General features: G+C 42.3%; 1 protein-coding gene and 1 long non-coding RNA gene across 4 annotated transcripts; one reads left to right on the top strand and one right to left on the bottom strand.

The window, feature by feature from the left end:
- Positions 1 to 113: 113 nt before the first annotated feature.
- Positions 114 to 3,913, top strand: LOC308674342. Its single transcript, XR_014027866.1, has 2 exons — positions 114 to 1,613; positions 1,909 to 3,913. It is a non-coding gene; the product is annotated as an uncharacterized lncRNA (long non-coding RNA).
- On the bottom strand, positions 3,475 to 23,639 carry UBE2L3 (ubiquitin conjugating enzyme E2 L3). Of its 3 annotated transcripts, none has more exons than XM_081338724.1 (4): positions 23,546 to 23,639; positions 9,131 to 9,226; positions 5,487 to 5,673; positions 3,475 to 3,894 (listed from the first exon to the last, which is right to left on the bottom strand). In XM_081338724.1, exons 1-4 carry the CDS (start codon positions 23,570 to 23,572, stop codon positions 3,740 to 3,742), a joined length of 465 nt encoding a protein of 154 aa, XP_081194850.1. In that variant the 5' UTR covers positions 23,573 to 23,639; the 3' UTR covers positions 3,475 to 3,739. The 3 variants fall into 3 exon arrangements, with proteins under 3 accessions (XP_081194850.1, XP_081194852.1, XP_081194851.1); XM_081338726.1 differs by lacking the exon at positions 23,546 to 23,639 and adding an exon at positions 21,660 to 22,942; XM_081338725.1 differs by lacking the exon at positions 23,546 to 23,639 and adding an exon at positions 14,133 to 14,253.
- Between the last annotated feature and the right edge of the window lie 782 nt (positions 23,640 to 24,421).

Genomic DNA, 24,421 nt, shown 5'->3' on the forward strand with positions numbered 1-24,421 from the left:
TTTGAGTTTCTTCCAGTCACTCCTCTGGCCTGCAACTAGTTGAAACTAAAGGAGCATTAACAGCGGTGGCAGAATGTGCCAGCATTTAGCCATGTTTTAAGATGGATGAAAGAAAAATCTACCTCTCCTTTCTAGCTATCTTATGTACTATATACCAACCTAATTTGGCTAGTTTGTTCTTATATAACAGAAACAAAAGAGAGAATTTGCTGGGCATTTTAACTAGTGCTACTTAAATTATGTTGACAAAACAAACAAACATTGGCCAGGATAGATGTCAAGAAAGTTGATAAGCTTGGGAGGTGAGAAAGAAAGAAAAGAAAGAAGAGAAAAAGAAAGAGGAGAAAGAGGAAAGGAAAAGAAGAAAGGAAAGGAAGAGAGGAAGGATTGATTCAGCTTAGCACACAGAAGTACAATAGTGTTATTTAGTTAATCCATTCATCAAAAAGTCATTATTTCAAAAATACCGTACAGGTAAAATTCTCAGCTTACAACTATTCATTTAGTTAAAATGGGACTTTAAAAAAGTGAGTTCCAGTTGGTCCTTCCACGTAAGAGAGCATCCCCACATGGGGTCACCTGGTCAAAATTTGGTCATTTGCCACCGAAGCATTTAAACCAGTCAGTCCATGGCTTCAAAATCTTAATTCTAACAAAGCTAATTTCTTCCTACGTCCAAACAGCCAGAACGAGACAGCAAGACCGGTTAACAAGCCAAGTGTCAGAAGCAAAAGAATCAGCAAGCAGCTGGAAAATTTGGTTTGGGCAAATCCATCTGCTCACCTCTCTTGCAGAAATGAGAACGGGAGGTTTTCAAACATAGACCTGGACAACCTTTGACCCGGGATGTATAAGGTCTCCTGCCTTGAGCAGAGTTGGGACTGGAAGACCTCGGAGGTCCCTTAGGATTCTATGTTCTAAATCGCCTCTCGGGTACATCAAAACAGGCCCTCCGCTATCAATCTCGTCTTCAAAACTTCCCTGGTTTGAGGGGTTTTTTTGGTGAGGATCATGCCATTTTGGAGTCCTATGACTTTTGAAGCCAGGAGGTGGATGAATAGAAAAGGAAATGGGGAATCTCATAGATATCGGAGCAGGGTGGGCTGGGATATTTTAAGATGTTCTTTGAGAGAAGCAAGCCTTTTTTAGCTGCAGATCTAGCCCAGGAGATTACATTTGGGTTGCCAGGAAAGATAATAAGGGCACTCTCTAGATCGGTAGCAGAAAATCGAGGAAAAGGCATCATTTGCAGACCTTTATGGGTTGAATGCAAGAGTCTGACCCACAGGGGAAAAGTTAGTAGATTGTTTACATTCCCTGTGGTTCAAATTAACCAAGATCAGAAGGAGATTCTGAATGCGAGCTGCTTAAAATTATCCAAATTTGTGCTTTCTCTGCTCCGAAAGCATCTGTCGACATGTTTGCAACTCAACCGGAGATATCTGCAATATAAAAAAGAAAGATTGACTTTCCCCCACCACCACCACTCTCAAAGTAAAAAAAAGAGTACAGAGCTGCATGTGGAACAACTTACAAAAAAAGAAAATAAGAAAAAGACATGCTCTTTTTCACGTCATGCAATGCAGGATTTTACATACACTTCAGTTTGACAGGTAAAATTTGGCATTTTTTTTGTTTATTTTGAATCTGAGTGAGCGTGAATGAAACAAAGTCAGTTCCAACTTTCTGCAAATGAAGACACAAAAGTTGTGGAGATTTCGGTAATAGACAGTGCTGGTCACCAAGCCTACACACACAATTAAGGAAATGCAAGTGTCCAGTTAAGTTTTTTTTTAACTTTAATTGCCTACCAAAGAATGTGTCTAAGAACACTTAAAACAGATGTTTCATACCCCAACTGATAAGGAAAAAAAAAACCTGCCTTTTTTTCCCCTACTTTTCCAACAGAGGTACTTGGCTGTCAATCTTGAACAGTTTAAAATCAAAAGCTGGAGTGGAGAAGACGGAAGGGTGTACGCAAAAATAATTAAAACCTGAAATGCTATTTCTACTGCTCTCCAACCGTACATTTGTCCCTAAAGACGGCAAAGACCGAACAAGGATTCCAGATTCCTGAAAAATTAAAACCCAACGAAATGCTGAGCGAGCTATGAAAACAAAGACATGCCAAACAGAATCGATACCTTTTTTTTTCTTCACTGCGTTTTTTTTTCCATCACAGAAAGCCAGGCATTTTAAAACTGAGCAGCCAGGGGGTGGGTTCATCATTGTGTCACGTAACCAAGTTGCATTTTGCCCACCCTAAAACGCAACACTACATTAAACAGGGCAGTTGGGATCTCCGGGGAAAAAAACTTTATCCCCTTAACTTGGGTTGGGTTGAATCAAGGCCCCCCTGAATCAATATTAATTCTGTGGACAGGTTAATTTTTTTTTTTGTAGACAGGTAATTTTTTTTTTTTACGCAGAAAGGCCACTGCTCAATTTCACGATGGGTGGGTTATTGCTTAATGGAAATTGCTTACGTCTTGGACGAAGGATCGAGCAAACCAACCCATTACTAGGAGAAAATAAGCTTTGTCGTTTGCACAGGGAAAGAGGTTAGGTTGAAGAGACTTTGTGACTAGGTTTTCTGTTTCTCAGAACTTTGAAGTTTTTCAAGGATTTCTCCAGTTAGGTTTCTCAGCTTGGAGGCGTACAGGACAGGGAACTGGGTTTTGACGGGTTGGTAGACTGATTGTTTCGGTACCTCTTGGTCCCCTATTTGAAATTCTTGCAAATGGACTCGAGTCCTTTATTCTAGGTAGTCTGCATAGATACTTAAGAATAAAGGTGACGAGTAAAAAAAAAATTTTTAAAAAAAAAAAGGGGGGGGAGGGGGGAAGAGAGAGAAAATTACACTTCGCTTATTCCTTTGCTAAAGAATATTTTGTGCCGAAATTTCCTCCCCCTAAACAGAATGTAAGCCAGGTGCTACAATTCATTCATGCGCACAAATCTTGGCGTTCTCCCCATTTAATAAACGTTATTGTAACCACTTCAGCCAGATTTACGAAAAAGATCTGGGGGCCAATCCTGGTGGTACGTAGTACATGTGGCCCGGATTTTGACACGGCAAAACTGAAGTCGAGAGAAAACTTGGACCCACGTCCGCGAAACACAGTGCAACGTTTTAAGACAGGGAAAAGGGGAAAGAAACAGCTCATTTTTCCCCCAAATGTCTTTTTTTTTGGGCTAAGTAGGTGTGGTTTTGCTTTCGTCTTGGGGGGGGGAGCAGGGAGGAGGGAAGGATAAGGGGCAACCCAAAAATGGGGGAAGAAAAAAAAAGAGAATTGCAAAGGAAAATAAGAAATAACAGCCATGACCTTCTGAATTTTTAAGGGCAAGTTATAAGCCTAAGACTTTTTTTTTCTTCCTGATAAATTGTGATGAGGAGAAAAAGAAAAAGAAAAAAAGAAACAGCATTCTTTAAAAGTACATTAAAGCAGTGATTTTAAACAAAGAAAGCAGAACTAGAACATCTTAAATTTTTAATCCTTTCTTTACAGATTACCTAGACCACTTTTGATTAAGAAATGGTAGAAAGTTAGTTAACAGCCACAAGTTAACACCAAGAGGTGACACTTGTCAATTTCCATAGAGAGTCCTGCTTTGTGGGTGTGTCTGAAATGCACTTCTTCAGCTCTTCTATCACACATTGCTGACATCAACTCGGTCAGGTGTTGGATTTTGTTGTTGTTGTTTTGTTGTTTTTGTTGTGTTGTGTTTTTTGTTTTTTTTAGTCCACTGGTCGCTTTTCACCATATTTCTTTGTAAACTCTTCGGCATTCTTACAGAATTTTTTACGGTCCTTAGAGTATTCTTCGGCTAAGTCAGCCCGAAGGGGGTGTTCTGGCTGGGGGTCGTTCACCAGTGCTATGAGGGACTGGATTACTGTCGAAAGAAAAAGGGGGAGGGGGAAAGAGGGAAGGAAGGAAGAGAAGGAAAGAAGGAAGGAAGGAAGGAAGGAAAGGAGGAGAAAGAGAGAGATCAGTGTGGCTGTGAAAGAGAGGCAGAACCATCGATTCGCTAAGGACAGATTCCCAAGGCTGTGGATTCATTGATTTGTACATAGGTTATCAAATTTATTTGCCACCCCCCCCCCCATCTCGCAGTTCAGGCGATTGTGAGCAGATGGCACTCAAATCTTTGGAAATGGTAATAATACTTAAGTCCTCCGGACATGTTTTCCAAATTCTATTCTTTAACGAAAGAGAAACTGGGCAAGTTTCCGACGCACGTATCGAACACACGACCGAAAAGCCATCATGTAAGCGATCGTGTTTAAAATCTGAACTGAATGCCAACGGAAATGAAAGCATTCGCACGAACTGCTGCTTTTTAGGCTCTGGCTCAACTTTGTCCTTAAAAGGTTGAATGCAGCCTACAAGCCAAGCTTTGGCCACGGCTGGCTAAATAAACCCACCATTGTCTGGGTTTGATGGGACCTGTTTCAAAGCAAAATGGAACAGCTACGTTACATCTGGAGCCATTACATGTGACAATCATCACTGGTTTATTTGATTAACCGGGTCAACCACCGCACGGGCGGTACATTCAGATTTATGAATGGAGGAACTGCTCTGTGTGTGCAAAATAATGGGTGTGTAAAGCTTTTCCTTTCCTGAAACACAAGAGAGAAACTCTTCTGAGACCACACTCAAGTAGACGTGCAAATAAAAGACTGCTGGCTGAGGAAAATCAAGCTCATTTTGGACTATTAGAACAAACCATTTAAGAATTGGCTGAAAGGGTGCTAAATCTCTCCTTTTTTAAAAAAATTCTTTGCGATCAATTTGTTGTGATTCAGGGTCAGCCTGTGGGTTCAGCAGTTGGGTCGGACGACTCAGAGAAGGAGGAGGAGGGGGGTGTTGAAGAGCTTGCTGAGGGGGTTGGAGAGCTTGCTAATGAGAGCCCTCAGCCAGGCCCCTCCCACCTGGTGGAGACCCAGCTGTGTGAGTCTGACAGCGTGGATGAAGATGACCCACAGCTGGCCCTGTTCAAGAACGCCCGACGCAGGAGGCAGTCAATCAGGAGTAAACAGAGGAAGGCAATGGGGCACCTCGGAAGGAGGCAGAGAGAAGCCACGCCCTGAACTGTATAAAAGGGGAATGCGTGGGAGGGCTGGTTTGCTGAAGGCAACTGCTTGAATAGCTCCTGTTTCATGGTTCGTGTCTTGTTTTGCTCTGTTTTATGTTAATAAATTTGGCAGGCTTAGTTCCAGCCTCTTGCCGTTTGTAAAGGGGTTGTCCCTGCCTTTTCTGCAGGGCCGGTAGCAGGCTGGTACAGAACACAATTCAAATTTTAAACTTAAGATAGGGAGGGAAGGAGAAGAAAAAATCCAGAATTCCTTTGCCCTCAAAGATGATTCCATTAAAGATTTAGACGGCCCAGCACGCTTGTGGCTTGTGCTTGGAGATCCAGGACAGAGAACCCCTTCCCAAAAGGAGATTTAGTATGGCAATCAATTCCTCGCGGTCTCTTACCTTGATCGGTTTTAGTGGCCGGCTTCCAGTTTTCAGCACTAATTACAGGCAGACAGACCTGCCCCTTTTCATCAATGTTAGGGTGATAGATCTTCGTTTTAAATGTGATCTTGGGAGGTTTGAATGGGTACTCTGCAGGAAAATTGATTTCGATTCTGAACGCACCCTTGTCGTATGGAGGATTGTCCTACGGGGAGCAACAGAGAAGGTATGAAAAGCGGCCCCAGGCAATAAAAGAATGAATTCAGAGGAAAGCTGAATGAAGAAGTGCTCAGATATGCAGGAAGTCCTCGACTTATGACCGTTCTTTTAAGCCACCGTTTGAAGGGACAGCATCACCGAAAATTTATGACCGTTTACCACACGGCCACTGCAGCATCCCCAATGGTCACGTGATCAAAACTTCAGATGGCTCGGCAACTGGCATGTACTAATGACCCAGGGTCACGCGACCCCTTCGGCGACCTTCCGACCAGCAAAGTCAATGGGGGAGCCAGATTCGCCAACTTCACGCAAAGGTTGCGAGGAAGGTTGTTAAAATGGGGCAGAAGTCACTTAACAAATGTTTCGTTTGGCAACGTACATCTGGGGCTCCGTTGCGGTTGCAAGTCGAGGATTACCTGGATGAGATCCATCACTTAAAAAAATAAAAAGTTTTTAAGGATTCTTTTAAAAGGATTCTTGCAGGGCCACAGAAGGATAAGTTGAGAACGAAGGAAGCAGAAAAACAGAAAAAGAAAGAAAAAAAACTTTGGTGGGTTTGTGTTACTATTAGTGATATGTTTTTAGACCTAAATCTAGTCTTTTCAAAACCATCCTCACTGGCCCTTTTCTTAAAGTCTCTCTTCCCTGCTTCCCCCCACCCTCATTTTTAGCAATGTGACTCACTTTATTTTATTTTATTTTTAAAATCTGATTATTATTTTTTTTTAAAAACGCACATATTGCAATCTTTATCAGCAAGAGCCAGTTTTATGCAATCTCCTGAAAAGCTGGGAAGGTGGGTGTCTTAACTTTGGGCTTTTTATACTGTTTCTCTTGTTTTTATTGCTGTATATATCGTTTTGTTCTTGGGTGGTAAGTGGCCCAGAGTTCTGGCTTTGAGAAGGGTGCCTGCACAACAACTGCTTGAAATGAAATAAAAGTTTACCACAAAGGAGTGTTCACACCCATGCAGATTCAATACGATTTACAGAAGACAAAAAAGATTATGAATGTACTGACAAAAGCTGCAGGAGGGATTATCTTGTAATAGTAGCATCTGGGCAAAACAGTTGAAGGATTATTATTCTTTAAGCAGTGACTTGTTAAAAAGAAATGGAAGCCACCCACAACAGAACTGCAAGATACAACTGGACAATTTTTTTTAAAGTATCTCTATTCAAAGACAATGGAGAATATTCACTCCTTCATTCTGGGAGTGTAACACATTCAAGATTTAGGATTGGGGGAGGTGGGGGGGGGGGAAGCCTGGGGGAATAGAGATAAATAAGGAGAAACTTCCTGGCAGTGAGAACAATTAACCAGTGGAACCACCTGCCTCCAGAAGCGGTGAATGCTCCAACACTGGAAGTTTTTAAGAAGAGACTGGACAGCCATTTGTCCGAAATGGTATAGGGTTTCCTGCCTGAGCATGGGGTTGGACTAGATGACCTCCAAGGTCACTTCCAACATTATCATCATCATCATCATCATCATCATCATCATCATCATCATCATCATTATTATTTGTGTGGAAAAAAGAGACAGAAAATATATCCTTCAGAATAAATTATTCACTCATGGACACAACTTTTGAATACAAGCAGTCCTTGACTTATGACAGCTGATGCTACTATGGTCATAAGTCACTTTTTTCAGTGCCGTGGTAACTTTGAATGGTCACTAAATGAGCTCCTGGAAGTCAAGGACTGCCTTTATTTAGGAGTTAAAGGAGGGTCCAGGTTTGGTGCATTAAAAGTGGTCCTTAGATGACACCCAAGATTGCAGGGTGAGCACATTCTCCCCCCCCAAGTGCCTTTTGAGTTCCACCTGAAGGGCAAAGATCAAATGACTTCAGTTGCTGACGGATGGTTTCTCGGTTCAACACAAAGGTGGTGAGCACCACGCGTTTGTGTGCTGCAAATGTGTGATGTATATTAGGAGTTTCACTTTATCTTTCTTTGTCCCAGGCATCTCCTGCTACATATCAGGTTGACCCTCCAACCTCACAGCCTTGATTTAGGCTTTGACAAAACCATTCTTGCCTTTATCAGAATGAAATCAAAGCCTTTATCAAATAAAATCATCATAACAATAATAATAATAATAATAAAAAACCCTTGGGAGTGAAAGGAGCCAGAGCTGAGTTCTACTTTTTCCTATCAAGTAACAGCTTGAAACCTTGCTCATTTATTTGAAATTTCCTTGTTTGTTTTAATAGCAGGGGAAATTTGATCGGGTCGCTTGCTTGCAAGGAGGGAGGCAAGGGAAAAAAACAACAAAAACTCTGTGACAACTGAGGCTGTTGCTTCTCCAAAGAGACACAAAGCTTGAAATAAATAAAAATGGGTTTTAAATTTATGTGGGGCAGATCTTTAATCCTGGAAATTAGCTCTCTGGCCACGCAGCCAGTCCTCATGTCCTTTACCATTTGGAAAAGCGACTCTCGGGGGCCATCAAGGAAGTCACTTTTGAAACCAAGAATTACAAGTTGGTAGTCCTCAACGTACGGCTGCAATTGAGCTCACATTTTCTGTCGCTAAACGAAGCAGTTTGTTAAGTGGCTGGTGCTGCATTTTATGATCTTTTTTTTGCCGCGGTTCTTAAGTGAATTACTGCAAGCATTAAAGGAGTCATGTGGTCATTAAGTGAAAAGGTTACGAACGGTGATCATATGACCCCAGGACAATGCAACAGTTGTTAAGTACATGCCAGTTGCCGAGTGCCCAAATTTTGATCATGTGATGCAGTTAACGGTCCTAAGTCATTTTTCAGTGTTGCTGTTAACTTTGAATGGCCACTAAATGAATGGCTGTAAGTCAAGGACTACCTTATGAGAGCATTTCCTGTCCTGCCCAAAACCTGTGGGATGTGAGGGACAGATATAAATCAAATTCTGTGCTAGGGAATGAAATCTAAATTTCTTGAAATAAATTCTACGTAGGTTTCACATACCTACATTATTACACTGAAAGCTGGGATTCTCTGAGGTGCTAACAATAAACCCACATCACAGTCTCCTTAGTTGCTATTTTGGCTGGCTATTCTAAGGCCCACTTTGAAGTTTTTAAGAGTTGTGGTGTGCTTTTCGTTTTTCCTTCACATCCATTTTTTTCCTTTGCTCTTGTGTCTTGTTAACTGCACAATGGGGACCTCCCTTTCTTTTTATTTTTTTTAACCACTGCACAATTATTTAGAGGCTTAAGGGCTTTCTAAATTATAAATACTATTTTTACGCAAAGGTGGATGGCAGCTAATTTAATTATCGGGGTGGCATTCCTCCGAAACCTGCAATGGAAATATATATTTTTTTTTCTTAAGAAAATCGACTGATTTGCTCCACCAGTTCTGCAAGGACCAACTTAAAACATTTTGGGGTATTTAGGAAAATTAAGAGCTCCTGATGCATTTTAACAATTGCAAGAGGTTTCTTTCACACTCACGGGAACGATAAGCCCTTGCCAAGTCAATAAGTTAGCTTCATCAACTTGGATATTACGGAAGTTCTTCATTCCACATTTGCGGATTTCTTCAAGCTCCTACAAGCCAAGCAGAGCAGAAAAAAAAATCACATTAACCACATCAGCCAAAATAATCGGTTGTAATATTCAGGAAAACATGTACATTGTTTTTACTTTCATACTGTCTTAGTTGAAGTCAAACTGTCTCCCCCTTTTTCTTCCTCTTGTTATGCCATAATTTTATTATGGGGGGGGAAATAAGCTAAAATTTGGAACAATTTGGAAAAGGCCCCCGTTTTGACTTTCACAGAGAATTCAGACTTAATAGCAACCAGCATTCTGGCACAACGTTATACAGTTAGTCCTCGACATATGACCACAATGCTGTTTATGTTGTTAAGCGAGACATTGGTTGAGTGAGTTTTGTCCTGTTTTACGACCTTTCTTGCCCAACTTCTTAGGTGAATGACTATAAGTGTTAAATTAGTAGTGTGGTTGTTAAGCTGGCTTCCCCCACTGACTTTGCTTGTCAGAAGGTCGCAAAAGGGGATCATGTCACCCCTTGGGAGGCTGCAACTGTCATCAATGTGACTCAGTTGCCAGGCCTCTGAATTCTGATCACGTGACCCTGGGGATGCTGAAATGGTCGTAAAGGGTGAAAAATGGTCGTGAGTCACTTTTTCCGGTGCCGTCGTAACTTTGAATGGTCACTAAATGAACGGCTGCTGTAGTTACTATCCAGTAACTTCAACCCTTTACCCTGGAAGAGAGAGGAACGCTCCACAATTTAATACGTCTCCCCCCCCAAAAATAAAAAATCCTGACAAGTATTCCCCCCAAATTAAAAAAATAAAAAATACAATACAGACAACCCCACCGAGGCAGTCCTGTTATCAGCTTCTCAGCCTCAAAAGCCTGGCGATAGGTTGTTTATTTACATTGTGAGACTTGAAGGCATTGTGGAGGTTAACCAGTGTAATGGGATTAAATAAGAAACATAGAGTCACCTTCCGGAAGGCAACACTATGCAGGATAAAAACTCAAGTTATTTGTGTCTCTGATAACTTGCTTGCTTTCAGCATGGTTGGAAATTCAAAACAAAACGATAGGATAGGATAGGATAGAATTAGAGCAGAATGGAATGGAATAGAATAGAAATTAGAATAGACTAAATAGAATAACAGAAAGAATAGAATAGTACAATAGAATAGAAATTAGAATAGAATAAATAGAATAGGAAAACAAAGAATAGAATAGAATAGAATAGAATAGAATAGAATAGAATAGAATAGAATAGAATAGAATAGAATAGAATAGAAAATATGGAATGGAATGGAATGGAATGGAATGGAATGGAATGGAATAGAATGGAATAGAATAGAATAGAAAATATGGAATGGAATGGAATGGAATGGAATGGAATGGAATGGAATGGAATGGAATAGAATAGAATAGAATAGAATAGAATAACAGAAAGAATAGAATAGAATAGAATAGAATAGAATAGAATAGAATAGAATAGAATAGAATAGAATAGAATAGAATAGAATAGAATAGAATAGAAAATATGGAATGGAATGGAATGGAATGGAATGGAATGGAATGGAATGGAATGGAATGGAATAGAATAGAATAGAATAGAATAGAAAATATGGAATGGAATGGAATGGAATGGAATGGAATGGAATGGAATGGAATGGAATGGAATGGAATAGAATAGAATAGAATAGAATAGAATAGAATAACAGAAAGAATAGAACAGAACAGAACAGAACAGAATAAACCTTATTGTCACTTTGAATGTACACTAATCGGCATACATTAAAATGAAATTTCGTCACACTCAGCTCTCAAGGGGTCACCACCACCTCCAATATACACTACACAAATATGACAAAAATACATACAGAATTATGCATATACCCACATATATTACAGGACAAAGAGAAACAACAGTCTAGTTCTGCATGGCGGGAAAAACGAATCTGGCGAGTTTACCAGACGGGTGGCGTAGGGAACAAAGCTACTACACAATCGGGGAGTCCGGCTAGAAATACTTTGAAACCTCCTCCCAGGAGGGAGCAACACAATCTATGCGTTCCCGCACACCCCTTTCTTTCCATTAAGCAGAGTGTGCGAAGAGAGGTTAAAATTTCTGCGCAGACTTTTAAGCGCGCTTGCCTCAATTAAGTTTTCCCCTTAAAATAGCTCTGCCTCTTAAAACACAGAACACTTCTTATAATAACCGCTTTACGGGGTTTTTTTTTTTAAAATCTTCCCTTTTTTAACCGCCTGGTTACTACACGCGACAAATTTCAATCGAGGCATTCTGCTTTAACGGATCCGTCTGCTTCCCTCTCTGCTCCAACAGGCTGAAGGAAGGTGGCAGGAGCCTTCTTTAAAATCGCCTGCTTCCACTATTCTAAATTTGGCCTGTCTGAATTTTGAATACAAATACTGGCTTTCAGAACTGTATGGTGGATTTATTTTCTTGTAGAAGAAACATACGGAACACTTTGGATTATAAATCCTGATGGTTAAAACAACCTTCAATGGTTCCTTTTTTTCCTCCCTGGACAGAAATGATATATTTCTTACTGGAGAGAAAAAACTGAATTTTATTTATATCTGCTATGGGGAGGTTTAGGAACGGCTAGTTGGTTGGATAAATTTATAAAGGCTACTTTATATAGAACCCTAACCTCCAAGTTCCCTTCCAGCTATTCTATTCTATTCTATTCTATTCTATTCTATTCTATTCTATTCTATTCTATTCTATTCTATTCTATTCTATTCTATTCTATTCTATTCTATTCTATTCTATTCTATTCTATTCTATTCTATTCTACTCCTACTCTATTCTTCTACCCTACCCTATTATTCTATTCTATTCTATTCTATTCTATTCTATTCTATTCTATTCTTGTTATTCTATTCTATTCTTTACTCTATTCTATTCCACAGTGTTCTGTTCTGTTCTACTTTACTCTAATTCTATTCTATATTTTACTCTATTCTACAATCTGTCTGTTCTATTCTATTCTATTCTTATTCTTATTCTTATTCTTTCTATTCTCCAGAGCATCTGAAGGCAGGACAAGAATAACAGATGGAAACCAATCCAGGAGAGAAGCAACCTGTAATTAAGGAGAAATTTCCTGACAGTGAGGACAATTAACCAGTGGAACTGCTTGCCTCCAGAAATCGTGGGCGCTCCCATCACTGGAGGTTTTTAAGAAGAGACTAGACAGTCACTTGTCTGAGACGGTGTAGGTTCTCCTGCTTGAGTAGGGGGCTGGACTAGAAGACCTCCAAGGTCCCTTCCAGCTCTATTCTATTCTACCTTCAAGGTCCCTTCCAACCGTTATTCTGTTATTCAGATTATATTATATATTTTCCACCGCATATCGCACTGCAGCCTGAAAGAAGCATCAGATAGAAAGGCAGCACCGTTCCCTACAACTGCAGCCAACGTAAGGCAGTCAACTTGGCCAGAACTACAAAGGAAACAAACATTTTAAACAGGAAAGGAAAAAAAAAAGAGGAAATTAACCCAAATAAGAGTTATGCCCTTAGCTAGTAAAAAAAACACAAAAAAACACCTCTCCTTCAGCAAATGAGCATGCGACAGTCCTCCCATCCTAAGAAAAAGGAAAGGAAGAAAGACTGTTGTTTTTTTCTTTCAAATTGAGGTCACCACTCCTATCCCAATATTGAATATAGTTAGCAAAGGCCCAACAGAGCAACAAAAGCTTGAAAAAGAAACATCAAGAATAACACACAAAGGAGATGTTGATTGTTGTTGATTGTTCGGCTACAAAGATAACCACTTTACCTAGGACACACATTCAGACAGATGGATGTCCGTGATGACACACGGCGTACATGGATCAGCAAAACCACTTGCGCAACCTTGGTTTCCACCGTTAGTGGCTGGCACCACAAGAGTTTGCATTGCATTTGGGCACTCTCTCTCTCTCTCGCCCCAACACGCCTCATAAGGTTGTTGTTGCGGTGGGGAAAATTGGGAGGACGAAGGTGTGCCGGATACGTTCACCACCTCGAGTTATTTGTAAATAAATAAAAATAAATTTAAAAAATACATCTTTTTCACTTCCAGCAAGTGCTTAAAAGTCACTCCAAGGGAATACGCACAAGGGTAAAGGTAGGATGATAAAGACTGCGATACAGCCGATAACGGGGACTGCCAATCGGTAATAAATTTTAATGCAACAGAAGCATAAATGGAAGGCAGGATATCTAATTTAGGAGAATCACCACTTTTTTTTCCCCATCAGAGCGACTCCATCCGAGACGGACTTCCCAACTGACAATTCTAACCTTCAAAGAGGTTTTCAGGTCAAGAGAAGACCATTTACAATATAAACATAGAAACAAACTTAACTTTGTATAAACCTGAGTGTTAATTTATTCTGCTCGGAAGGTTAAAAAAAAAAAAAGACCAGAGCAGCCAATAAAATGTCAGTTAAATAAATAGACTTGAATTAGTCTATGCTGTTTTTGGAGAATATATCTATTCTCCAAAACACTTGAGGACAAGACAAGATGGAAACCGATCAAGGAGAGAAGCAACCTAGAACTAAGGAGAAATTTCCTGACCGTTAGAAGAATTAGCCAGTGGAACAACCTGCCTCCAGAAGTTGTGGGTGCTCCAACACTGGAGGTTTTTAAGAAGAGACTAGACAGTCACTTATCTGAGGTGGTATAGGTTCTCCTGCTTGAGCGGGAGGGTTGGACTAGGTGACCTCTAAGGACCCTTCCAATTCTTATTCTCTGATTCTGTTTTAAGCTTGGGTCAAGAACATCACCATCATGAATTCACATGATTTGGTGAAGCCATGAAGATCTGGCTGGAGCAGGAGACCACCCACAAAATACACATAGTAATATGGATATAATTAGGTACGACTATTAATTTTACTACTAACAAGAATAGAAATCTCTCATGAGGGTTCGGACATACAGTGTACAAATCTTGGTTCGGTTTCACGGGTGTGTGCCTGATGCATTCAAGCTTCTGCAGAAGGTCAGCCGAGTAAATGTTTGACCATTTAGTTGTGCAGGCAAACACTAATAAACCAGCTTGCTGCTTCCTTGTCTTTAAGGCAAACTTTCAAAGCCAAACTAGAGTAAGTCTTTCAAACCATCGAGTGCTCCAAATTCAAGAAGTGAAAAAAAACAAGACGGAGATCTTAAAACTTAGTCACTGGGCTACGTTCAGCAGTCAGGAATTTCCCAAGGAGTTGGCATCACCCCGGTAGAATTAAAGACGATGTCGTAATATGTGGCTAGGAAAGTTTTAGGAGTGTGTCACGGTTTACTGATCGTATCCAGTGTTCCATACTTTTACACTTTCTGCACAGGTTTACACAGAGTTTCGTCAGAACCCAGGCCAATTATCTTGCTTCTTTTAGAAACTGCAATAAAAAGAAAATGCCAACGGATAGTCATATATCACAAGACTCATGGGAGAATCTGTGACCTTGGGCGGGGATGAATTCTCCCAGGATTATTGTTGGTATATCGGCCACATGAAATATCTCCTGAGTCACGGTTAACCACCCATTTGGCTCTCCCCACTAGTGATGACTGTAAGCAGGAATAAACCAGCATTATATCAGATTCTACCTTTTCGTGGCTCTAAAGGCAACAACCGTTAGCCAACTTCAAACCCTGGTGCATCTCTGGCTTGCTAAGGAAACCACTATGATTCTTGCTTCAGTTGAAAGGCTATGTTGCTCTACGTTCTAGATCCATTTCTAAGGCCTGAGGCCATTCCCGTCTACTATTTATAAAACATTTTTTTATTATCAAATTTATTTGCCACCCATCTCGCAGTTCGAAGTGACTATGAGTAGCTAATTATGATTTAATTAATGCTGTAAGCTGCCCAGAGTAGTTTTGTTACAAGATGGGCAGCAAATAAATTAGATACAGATAGATAGATAGATAGAGACAGAGCTAGATTAGATAGATTTAGATAGATAGGGATGGATGGAAAGATAAATAGAGCTAGATAAGATAGATAGGTGTAGACAAAAAGGGATAGACAGGCAGGCAGGCAGACAGACATAGATAAAATAGATAGGTGTAGATAAATAGGGATAGATAGCTAGAGCTAGGTAAGATAGGTAAAGATAGATAAAGATGGTTGGATGGATAGCTAGATGATGTATGGATAGCTAGATAGATATAGACAGATTCCATGAGCTTAGCTAACAAAGCTTATTCAATAAACCATGTTTTAAAGTTACAACGCTAGGCCAAAACTAAACAGTGCCACCATTATGCCAACAATCTTCAGTTCTGTATTTCCTTTCCATCAAACTGCTGAGTTCCAAATTAGGATCTGTTTTTAAAAAAGGTAAAGGTTCCCCCGCACATGTGTGCTAGTCGTTTCCAACTCTAGGGGCCGGTGCTCATCTCCGTTTCAAAGCCAAAGAGCCAGCGCTTGTCCGAGGACGTCTCCGTGGTCATGTGGCCGGCATGACTAGATGCCAAAGGCGCACGGAACGCTGTTACCTTCCCACCGTGGTGGTCCCTATTTTTCTACTTGCATTTTTTACGTGCTTTCGAACTGCTAGGTTGGCAGAAGCTGGGACGAGTAACAGGCGCTCACTCTGTTACGCGGCACTCGGGATTCGACCCGCCAAACTGCCAACCTTCTGATCAACAAGCTCAGCATCCTAACCCACTGAGCCACCGCGTCCCTAGGATCTGTTTTTAGCACAGGGCAAAAAGGAGGTGCTCAGATCCAGGCATATGGACTCAACTTCAGCTGGACAAAGTTACCCTTCAATTCAAGATGCAGGTTCACAGCTTGGGGGTGCGTCTGAATTCAGGCTGAAATGCCATTCCATATTCGAATATGCCTGAACAATTAAGACCAGTTGGTCAGCTACACCCGTGGCTGAAAATATCAGCAGTGGCCACAGCAAGATGTATCTAAGTTACGTCTTATTTGGAATGATTAAATTCTGAAGCGTTGAGCTTCTTCTAGAAATATTTATAAGCTTCAATTGGGCAGGAAGGTTACAGCCAAACCAATGTTTCTCAACCCCGGCAGCTTCAAGACGCATAGACCTCAACTCCCAGAAGTCCCTAGCTGACTGGGGAATTCTGGGAGTTGAAATCCACGCAAGGTAGAGAAATTGAGCCGCACAACCTGCCTATAAAAAGTGTGGTTTTTTTTTGTTTCAGTATCTACTGTTTCTTAGATCTAAGGATTACCTATGGACTAAAAATCTGATTGGGGGGGAAGGAGTGGCCACAGTACAGGCAGTCCTGTTGCAGTATCGCCTATGGTCATGTGATCAGAATTCAGATGCTTGGAAACTGGCATGTACTTATGACGGTTGCAGTGCCCTGGGGTCGTGTCAACCACCCTTTGTGACCCGGTCTGACAAGCAAAGTCGATGGGAAAGCCGGATTGACTGAACAAACCGTGTTACTAACTTAACTTACGGTGTAATTCACTTAGCCACTGTAGCAAGAAAAGTCGGGGCAAAACTCACTAAGCAGCTGCCTTGCTTAGCAACGGAAATGCGGTCGTGACCCGAGGATTGCCTGCATTTTATCGAGAGTTTTTCCCGTGCCTTAACGTTTTAATCCACCACTAGAAACGCAAATCCTGGGGATACAAGAAAGGACCTTAACACTGATCATTTAATACCTGTGGGAGGCATTGGAGTTTCCCCTTTATTGTCCTTCTGCAAGGGGAAGAATTCTATTTATGTAGGTTTTTTGAAATGGAAACATTTTGACTGCTGCGATGCCAAAAAAAAGGGCTGACTGCTTGTGGGTGTTTTTTTTTTTTAAAAAAAAATAAGGTTACATTTGCTGTTGTTGACTGTATTAAATAGGAACAATTTTTTAAAAAAAGCTCAAAGTCACTTGGTTTCTCATCAATTTCTAACACTTAAGCAGGCATGAGGATTTCAGGGAGCAGAGTTAAAATGCAAACAAATGACTTCACCACCAGGTAACATCAATTTCCTAGCTCCAGTGTTCCTGTTAGGAAAATTAAGTAAGTGCAATCTTCAGGAAACATTAGCTGCGCTGTCTAAAGTCTCCTATTCCGAGAAGGATGCTTCTCTTATTATTTGGAACGCTTCTACGGATTTCTGCCATCCGTTTCGATGTGGAAAGTTTTAAAAATATTTTGCCTTCAGATGTGGAATTTCTGATCACACAGATTATGTTTAGATTGCTCAGCCTGCTTCATTCCTGGTGACTAACCACGATATCTAGGCTTGTATGTATGCCGGAGTGTCTCACATCTCCAACTGCTTGCCTAAAGGAGGCTGGTTTTTAATAACAAGGTTTAGGAACTTCTACTTTATCATTAATTCCACCACTTTCTGTTCTCCATATAGAAAGCGAGATCAAAAATCACCTGTAAGAATAACTATTTCAGAGCGTACTTCTTTCGGAAAGAGAAATATTTCAAGTACATCATTAAGTAGGGGATTGGGGATAACTTCTAAACTCTGGATTTACTGGGTAATTCTGGCTGGTAACCTTGTCTCCGCCCAACTGTGATCTTACAGTGTGGTCACTGTGAGGCTAAAATGATGAGTAATAATGCTGCTGCGAATGCCTCACAGGAACCGTAAGATATAAATGTGATAAAAGTAAATAAACCTTCATTTAGGCATCTGTATGTAAATGAGTGTGTGTGTGTGGGGGAAGGATAAACTGCAGAATTACCATCCACTTTATGAGAGGATCCCAAACTTTTACAGCACACATTCTTCTTTGTGGCATTAAAAAAAAACCCATCACAAGTTCAGGAGCGGGAATACAAGCCAGGTATGTATTAAAACAGGTTCCTATAAAGTGAGCCAAGGCTTCAGAAACATTCCAGAGGTTTTGATCATCCTGTAAACTCTGCCTGAAATTAATATTAACACAAGACAGGCTTAAATTACAGAACTAATGAACAATCAGCTCTTTTAATATTCTGTGCTACTGAAGGGCACAAAGATTAAAGGGAGGGTGTTGTTGTTGTTTTTTTAAAAAACAACTCTCCGTTCAATTAGTCTACAATTCACAGATACTATTAAATCGACAACTGCACCAAAAGAAGGCCGGAGAGGAACATTACTTCTCCTAGCTCACAGAATTTTAATAATACAGTTTCGTTTTCAGTTAGATTAAACACAACACGGAGCTGCTTCCTTTGTGTTAGCAAAAGAAAAAGGAAGAAAAAAGACACGCCTGCAACAAATGAGGGAACACAAATCCAGTAATAAAATAAACCTGCAAACTGTATTACATTAACATCCAAAACCTAGTTTATTTATTTATTTATTTATTTAGTTACAGTTATATACCGCCCTTTCCCTGAGGACTCAGGGCGGTTTACAGGGAATTAAAAAATCCAACATACAAAAGTTAAAACCGAATTAAAAAATATTAAATTGACCCTGTACACAATTAAAACCCCAATTAAAAATTTCTCCTCAGCCTGGGCCCGAGAGCTCAAAGAGCCAGGTCTTCAGGCCCCGGCGGAATGATCGGAGGTCGGGGGCAGTTCTCAGCTCCACCGGCAGCTGGTTCCAGAGGGCAGGCGCTCCCACTGAGAAGGCCCTATCCCTGGGTGTCACCCGCCGGCAATCTCTCACCGGCGGAATACTCAGTTTGGGGGGGGGGTGTCCAGTTATAGGACTATAGGTTATTGGGGGGGTGGGTTGTCCAATACACTCCAATATTCTGCAAAATAAGCAATGTTTGATTTATTTATTTATTTATTTTTATTTATTTAGTTACATTTATATACCGCCCTATTCCCTGAGGACTCAGGGCGGTTTACAGGAAATTAAAAAATCCACCATACAAAAGTTAAAAAACCAAATTAAAAAATATTAAATTGACCCTGTATACTTAAAACCCCAATTAAAATTTGTTCATGCATCTATCTGTATCCCACAGTTATTGTTTTTATAAACAGCTCAAGGCAGCAAGCATATCTTTCATCACAATAACAACCCTGTGAAGTGAATTGGTTGAGAGAAAGTGAATGGCCCGAAGTCACCCGGTCAGTTTTCATGCCTTGAGGCAGGACTGGAACTCAGCTCTCCAGGTTTCTAGCCTGGTGCCTTAACCACTAGACCACTAGACCAAACTGGCTCTGTACTCCAGCTCTGATGAACAAGGTTTGCATGCTTGTTTTAATGCTTAAATATACTGGCAGTGTTATGAACTGTGTCGGTTGTATGTCACCCTTGCGTCTGGGTTGGGAATGTATAAAATCCAGCATATTTTTGCATGTGGTTTGAAGTATCTTCTTGCTTTCTTTTCAGGAAAAGAAAGATAAGATAGATAAGATAATCTTTATTGTCATTTTTCTTTACTGTGGGAACAACGCCACATATCAAAAAATGAAATTGAGCTGCCCGCTCTCAAAGTGAAACACATACATGACACACACCTAAAACGTTCGGTATATTACAGGTGGTCCTCGAATTATGACTCTGCTGCCAAGTAAGAATTGTCCCATTTTATGGCCTTTCTTGCCACAGATGTTAAGTGAATCACTGCAGTTATTAAATTATGACGGTTGTTAAGGAAGAATCTGGCTTCCCCATTGACTTGGCCTGTCAGAAAAGGGGATCACATGATCCCAGGGCACTGCAACCGTCATGAGTCAGTTGCCAAGCATTCGAATTCTGATCCCATGAAATGGGGAGGCTACAACAGTTCCTAAATATGAAAAACAGTCATAAGTCAGGTTTTTTTCAGGCCGCTGTAACTTCGAGCGGTCACTAAACTGTTGTAAGTTCAGGACTACCTGTTTTAACTATAAACATGCAAGTAAATAAAGGGTTAAAAACAGAAAGGGCCAAACTCTAATTTTGCTGCTAACTATAAGGATATGACTTTGACACACCAGTGTCCAAACAAGCAATTACAATAAAGTACAGAGTACATGACAAAATTAATAATATCTACTATATTTGTAAAATCAGTTTTTCCCTTCTCAAAGTTTACAGAAGCACCAACCAGGACTACTCTGTAGGTGGATGAATGTGGGAGAAATGTTCCAATTTCAGGCAGCATTTGGACAATTATATCCAATTAGTGACATCATTACTTAAAGTCCAAGTATTTCTTGAATTCTTCTAACTAAATCTTGTTCGTGGAGTTTAAAACGTTAAAAGGTTTATCCCAAATCTAAAATCGTATGTAAAAATATATTAAGAATGAGAGATTTAAGCCTTCCAAAACAAAAAGGTCAATCAAAGTGTGGTAGCCAACTTCACAACTCTCCTTATGATGCAATGCTAGCAAACGTTTTACCTGAAAAAAAAATATGTATGTATACACACACACACACCTATTAACAGCAAGGAATATACGATAAAAGGTCCATTCCAAGAGAAACTTCTAATCTAGATATTTTAAGAGCCACGAACAAAATTTACAACACAGCAACAACAGCTTGGTTGCAAAGTATCTTCCCATTTCCCAAACCTCACATGCTAGACAGGATGAAGTTAGAAAGTGAAAACATAAAGTAGATAGCCTGCTATAAAAAGAACAAAAGAGAAACTGTATCTCAAATTCATTTAAGTGATGCCTAAGCAAGTTCTGACATTGACAGGGTTTATGCTGTTATTACGTTATCTGGAAATAAACCTCACTGGATTATTTAACACAAACGTGTACAGATTGTAACATGTGTAAATCCCATTCAGCGCTGTGTAGTGTTATGTCTATATGACTTGCAGTTCTCCCTTGCCAGCTTATTATTTTTAAGACCCAAATGGACCACTTTGTTGCCTCTATTCTGCCAAATCTGTTCTTATGAATTTTCCACTTTACACAATCCGGGTAGTTAATAAACGCAATCCTTTTGCCTTGTTTTCCTGTGGCTGAACAAAGCAACTTCAGAGACCTGAAAGTTTTAGGAGCACATTAAATAAATTAAGACCAAGCCAACCATCTCACCTGCAAACTTAACTTTCAACAATAGCATTAAGCAGGGCAGTTAGGGTTACGTAGCCTTAACCTTAGTTTAGGAGAGATTTTTTTGGAGGGGGGTGATTTAGCATACTGCGTGAAGCAGACGATTCGGTTACGGTGTGATTCCATTTATTATCTGATCCTAGAAAACAGATTATTTAAATTTAAGGAGGAGCTGAGGATGGGGGAAGGTGACCCCCCACTCATCCCACACAGAGACTTGTTTTTTTGTAAGCAGACTTCAGTTGACATCTAAATTTGGGGATGCTTTCTCACAGTGTGCTAAATTGTTTTAATTTTAACCCAGATTTCTGTTTCTGGATGGTTCAGCAAGATCCACCAGATACAGCAGCACACTGATTTGTTCACTACCTTGTAAAAGTCTCCAAGGGGAGAAGGGGGGGAAATCCATAATCCAAAGCCATGCACTGAAGAAAGAGACCTTTAATCAATTTATGAACCCCCTTTTATTAGAGTCAGCAAAAGACCTTAACCCAGAAACCCTTCAAGTACCCCAGCAAACCTTGTTTCTGTGAGGGGGGTTCTTCTCGCTTCTTGAGCTTGGTTGTTTTCTTGTAGACTTTTCGTTACCCAACTAGGAAGGGTCATCAGTGCTAAAAGGATGTGGGGTTTGCAATGCGGCGGTGGTGGTGGTGGAGGACGACGACTGTGGAGTCCTTGGTGCTCTCTGAGATTTGTTTTCTTGCAAATGTTTTGTTAAGTCAACTAGGTAATCCCACAATCCCCCTTTTCCTCTCCTCCTCCTCCTCCTCTCTGCAAACCCCTCTCCCTCCTAGCCTTGATGATGTTACCTAGATTGGGTAATGAAACGTCTGCAAGAAAACAAGCAAGCTCAGAGAACACCCAGGACCCTGTAGTCTTTTTCTTTTTCTTTCTTTCTCCTTCCTTCCTTCCTTCCTTCCTCTGCATAAATTCCAATCCCTTCTAGCACTGATGATGTTACCTAGTTTGGGTAATGAAACGTCTGCAAGAAAACAAGCAAGCTCAGAGAACACCCAGGACCCTGTAGTCTTTTTCTTTTTCTTTCTTTCTTTTTCCTTCCTTCCTTCCTTCCTTCCTTCCTTCCTTCCTTCCTTCCTTCCTTCCTTCCTCTGCATAAATTCCAATCCCTTCTAGCACTGATGATGTTACCTAGTTTGGGTAATGAAACGTCTGCAAGAAAACAAGCAAGCTCAGAGAACACCCAGGACCCTGTAGTTCTTCTTTCTTTTTCTTTCTTTCTTTCTTTCTTTCTTTCTTTCTTTCTTTCTTTCTTTCTTCTTCCTTCCTTCCTTCCTTCCTTCCTTCCTCTGCATAAATTCCAATCCCTTCTAGCACTGATGATGTTACCTAGTTTGGGTAATGAAACACCTGCAAGAAAACAAGCAGGCTCAGAGGGCACCCAGGACCCCATAGTCAGTCCTTCCTTCCTTCCTTCCTTCCTTCCTTCCTTCCTTTCCTTCCTTCCTTCCTTCCTTCCTAAATTCAACCCCTTCTAGCACTGATGATGTTACCTAGTTCGGGTAACGAAACGCCTGCAAAGAAAGCCACCAAACTCAGAGCGTACCTTGAAACCCCATAATCCTTCCTTCCTCCCTCTCCCCAAACCCCACTCCCTTCCAGCCCCGATGAAGTGACCTAACTGGCCCATGAAACGCCTGCCAGAAAACCCCCAAGGGGAGCCTTCTTCAACCGGAGGATCTCCTGGTGGCTCCCTTTCCCCTGCCAGACAGGGAGGGAACCCCCTCCGAGGAACCGGAGCCAAGGGAAGGACCTTCCAGCTCTGTGTGTGTCGCGGGGGGGGTGGGGGGCTGGGGAGAGAGAGAGGCCGAGCAGCCCAGCCGGGCCGCCGCTTCGCCCAGCGCCGCTTTCGTAACGTCAGAAGGCGCCGCCGCCCATCCGAAGCCGCGGGGGGGGGGAAGAGGAGGAGGAGGGGGGGCAGGAGTGGGGAGACGCCCCTCCCTCCCTCCCTCCCTCCCTCTCCCCCGCCCTATTTTTGCCCCCTCCTCTTCGGGGGGGGCCCTCCAGGCTCAGATTTATTTATTTATGCCCCCCCCCCGCCCCGCCTTGCTTAGTCACCCGGCGGGACCCCCCCCTCCTCCTCCAGCCGGGGGCCGAAGCGCGGGCCGCTCCCCTCCCCCGCTTAGGCAGCGGGACCCCCCCTCGCCCCCCCCCGGGCCATCGAGGCGGCGCGAGCCCGGCAGGGGCGGCGGCGCGCTCGGGCCTCCTGGCCCCCCCTCAGGCACCGGCGGGGCGGAAGCGCGGCCCCGAGGGCGAGCCGGGCCCGAAGGCGAGGAGGAGCCGGCCGCCCCTCCGGCCCGCTCGGCCGCCCGCCCGCCCGCCCGCGCCCCGGCCGTCCCGCGCCCCGCCTGCCGACGGCCCTGCCCGACGGCCCGGCCTGGATGTTACCTTCATCAGCCTCCTGCTGGCCGCCATCTTGGATCTGCTGCCGCTGCCCCACAATGCATCGCGGCGGCGGCGGCGGCGCTTCCTGGAAGGCCGGGCGGGCGGGCGCGAGAAGCGGGCTGCTGGCCCGCGCGAGGCGAGTCTGGGGGGGGGGGCGGGGAGAGAGAGCGGTCGGGAGGGCGGAAATCGGAGGAGGGTGGAGAAGAAGAAGAAGAAAGGGGGGAGGAGGAGGAAAGGAGGGTGAAGAAGGAAGGGAGGAGGGAGAGGGTGGAGGAGAAGAAGGAGGAGAAGAAAAGGAAGAGGGTGGAGAAGAAAAGGAGGAAGAGTGGAGGAGGAGAAGAGTGGAGGAGGAGAAGAGGAAGAGTAGAGGAGAAGAAGAGGAAGGTGAAGAAGGAAGGGAGAGGGTGGAGGAGAAGAAGGAGGAGAAGAAAAGGAAGAGGGTGGAGAAGAAAAGGAGGAAGAGTGGAGGAGGAGAAGAGTGGAGGAGGAGAGGAGGAAGAGTAGAGGAGAAGAAGAGGAAGGTGAAGAAGAGGAGGAGGAGGGGAAGAAAAAGGGTGAAGAAGGAAGGGAGGAGGGGGAGGGTGGAGGAGAAGAGGAGGGTGGAGGAGAAAGTGGGAAGGAAAGGAGGAAGAGAGCGAAAGAGGAGGAGGGAGGTGAAAAAGCGGAACAAAGTGATGGCAAAGATGAAGCAGAAAAAGGGATGATGAAGGATGAGATGACAAAGAAGAGGAGGATGAAGGAGCAAGTCAGGAGAAGAGGATGGAAAAAAGGAGGAAGATCCTGAGGATGGAGGAGGAGGAGGAGGAAGGCGAAGAGGGGCAACAACCTCTAGATGGTGAAGAAGAAAGAAGGGATGACAAGTGGGAAGAAGGTGGAGAT

Source organism: Vipera berus, assembly GCF_964194415.1.
Source record: "Vipera berus genome assembly, chromosome: 14".
Taxonomy (NCBI): domain Eukaryota; kingdom Metazoa; phylum Chordata; class Lepidosauria; order Squamata; family Viperidae; genus Vipera; species Vipera berus.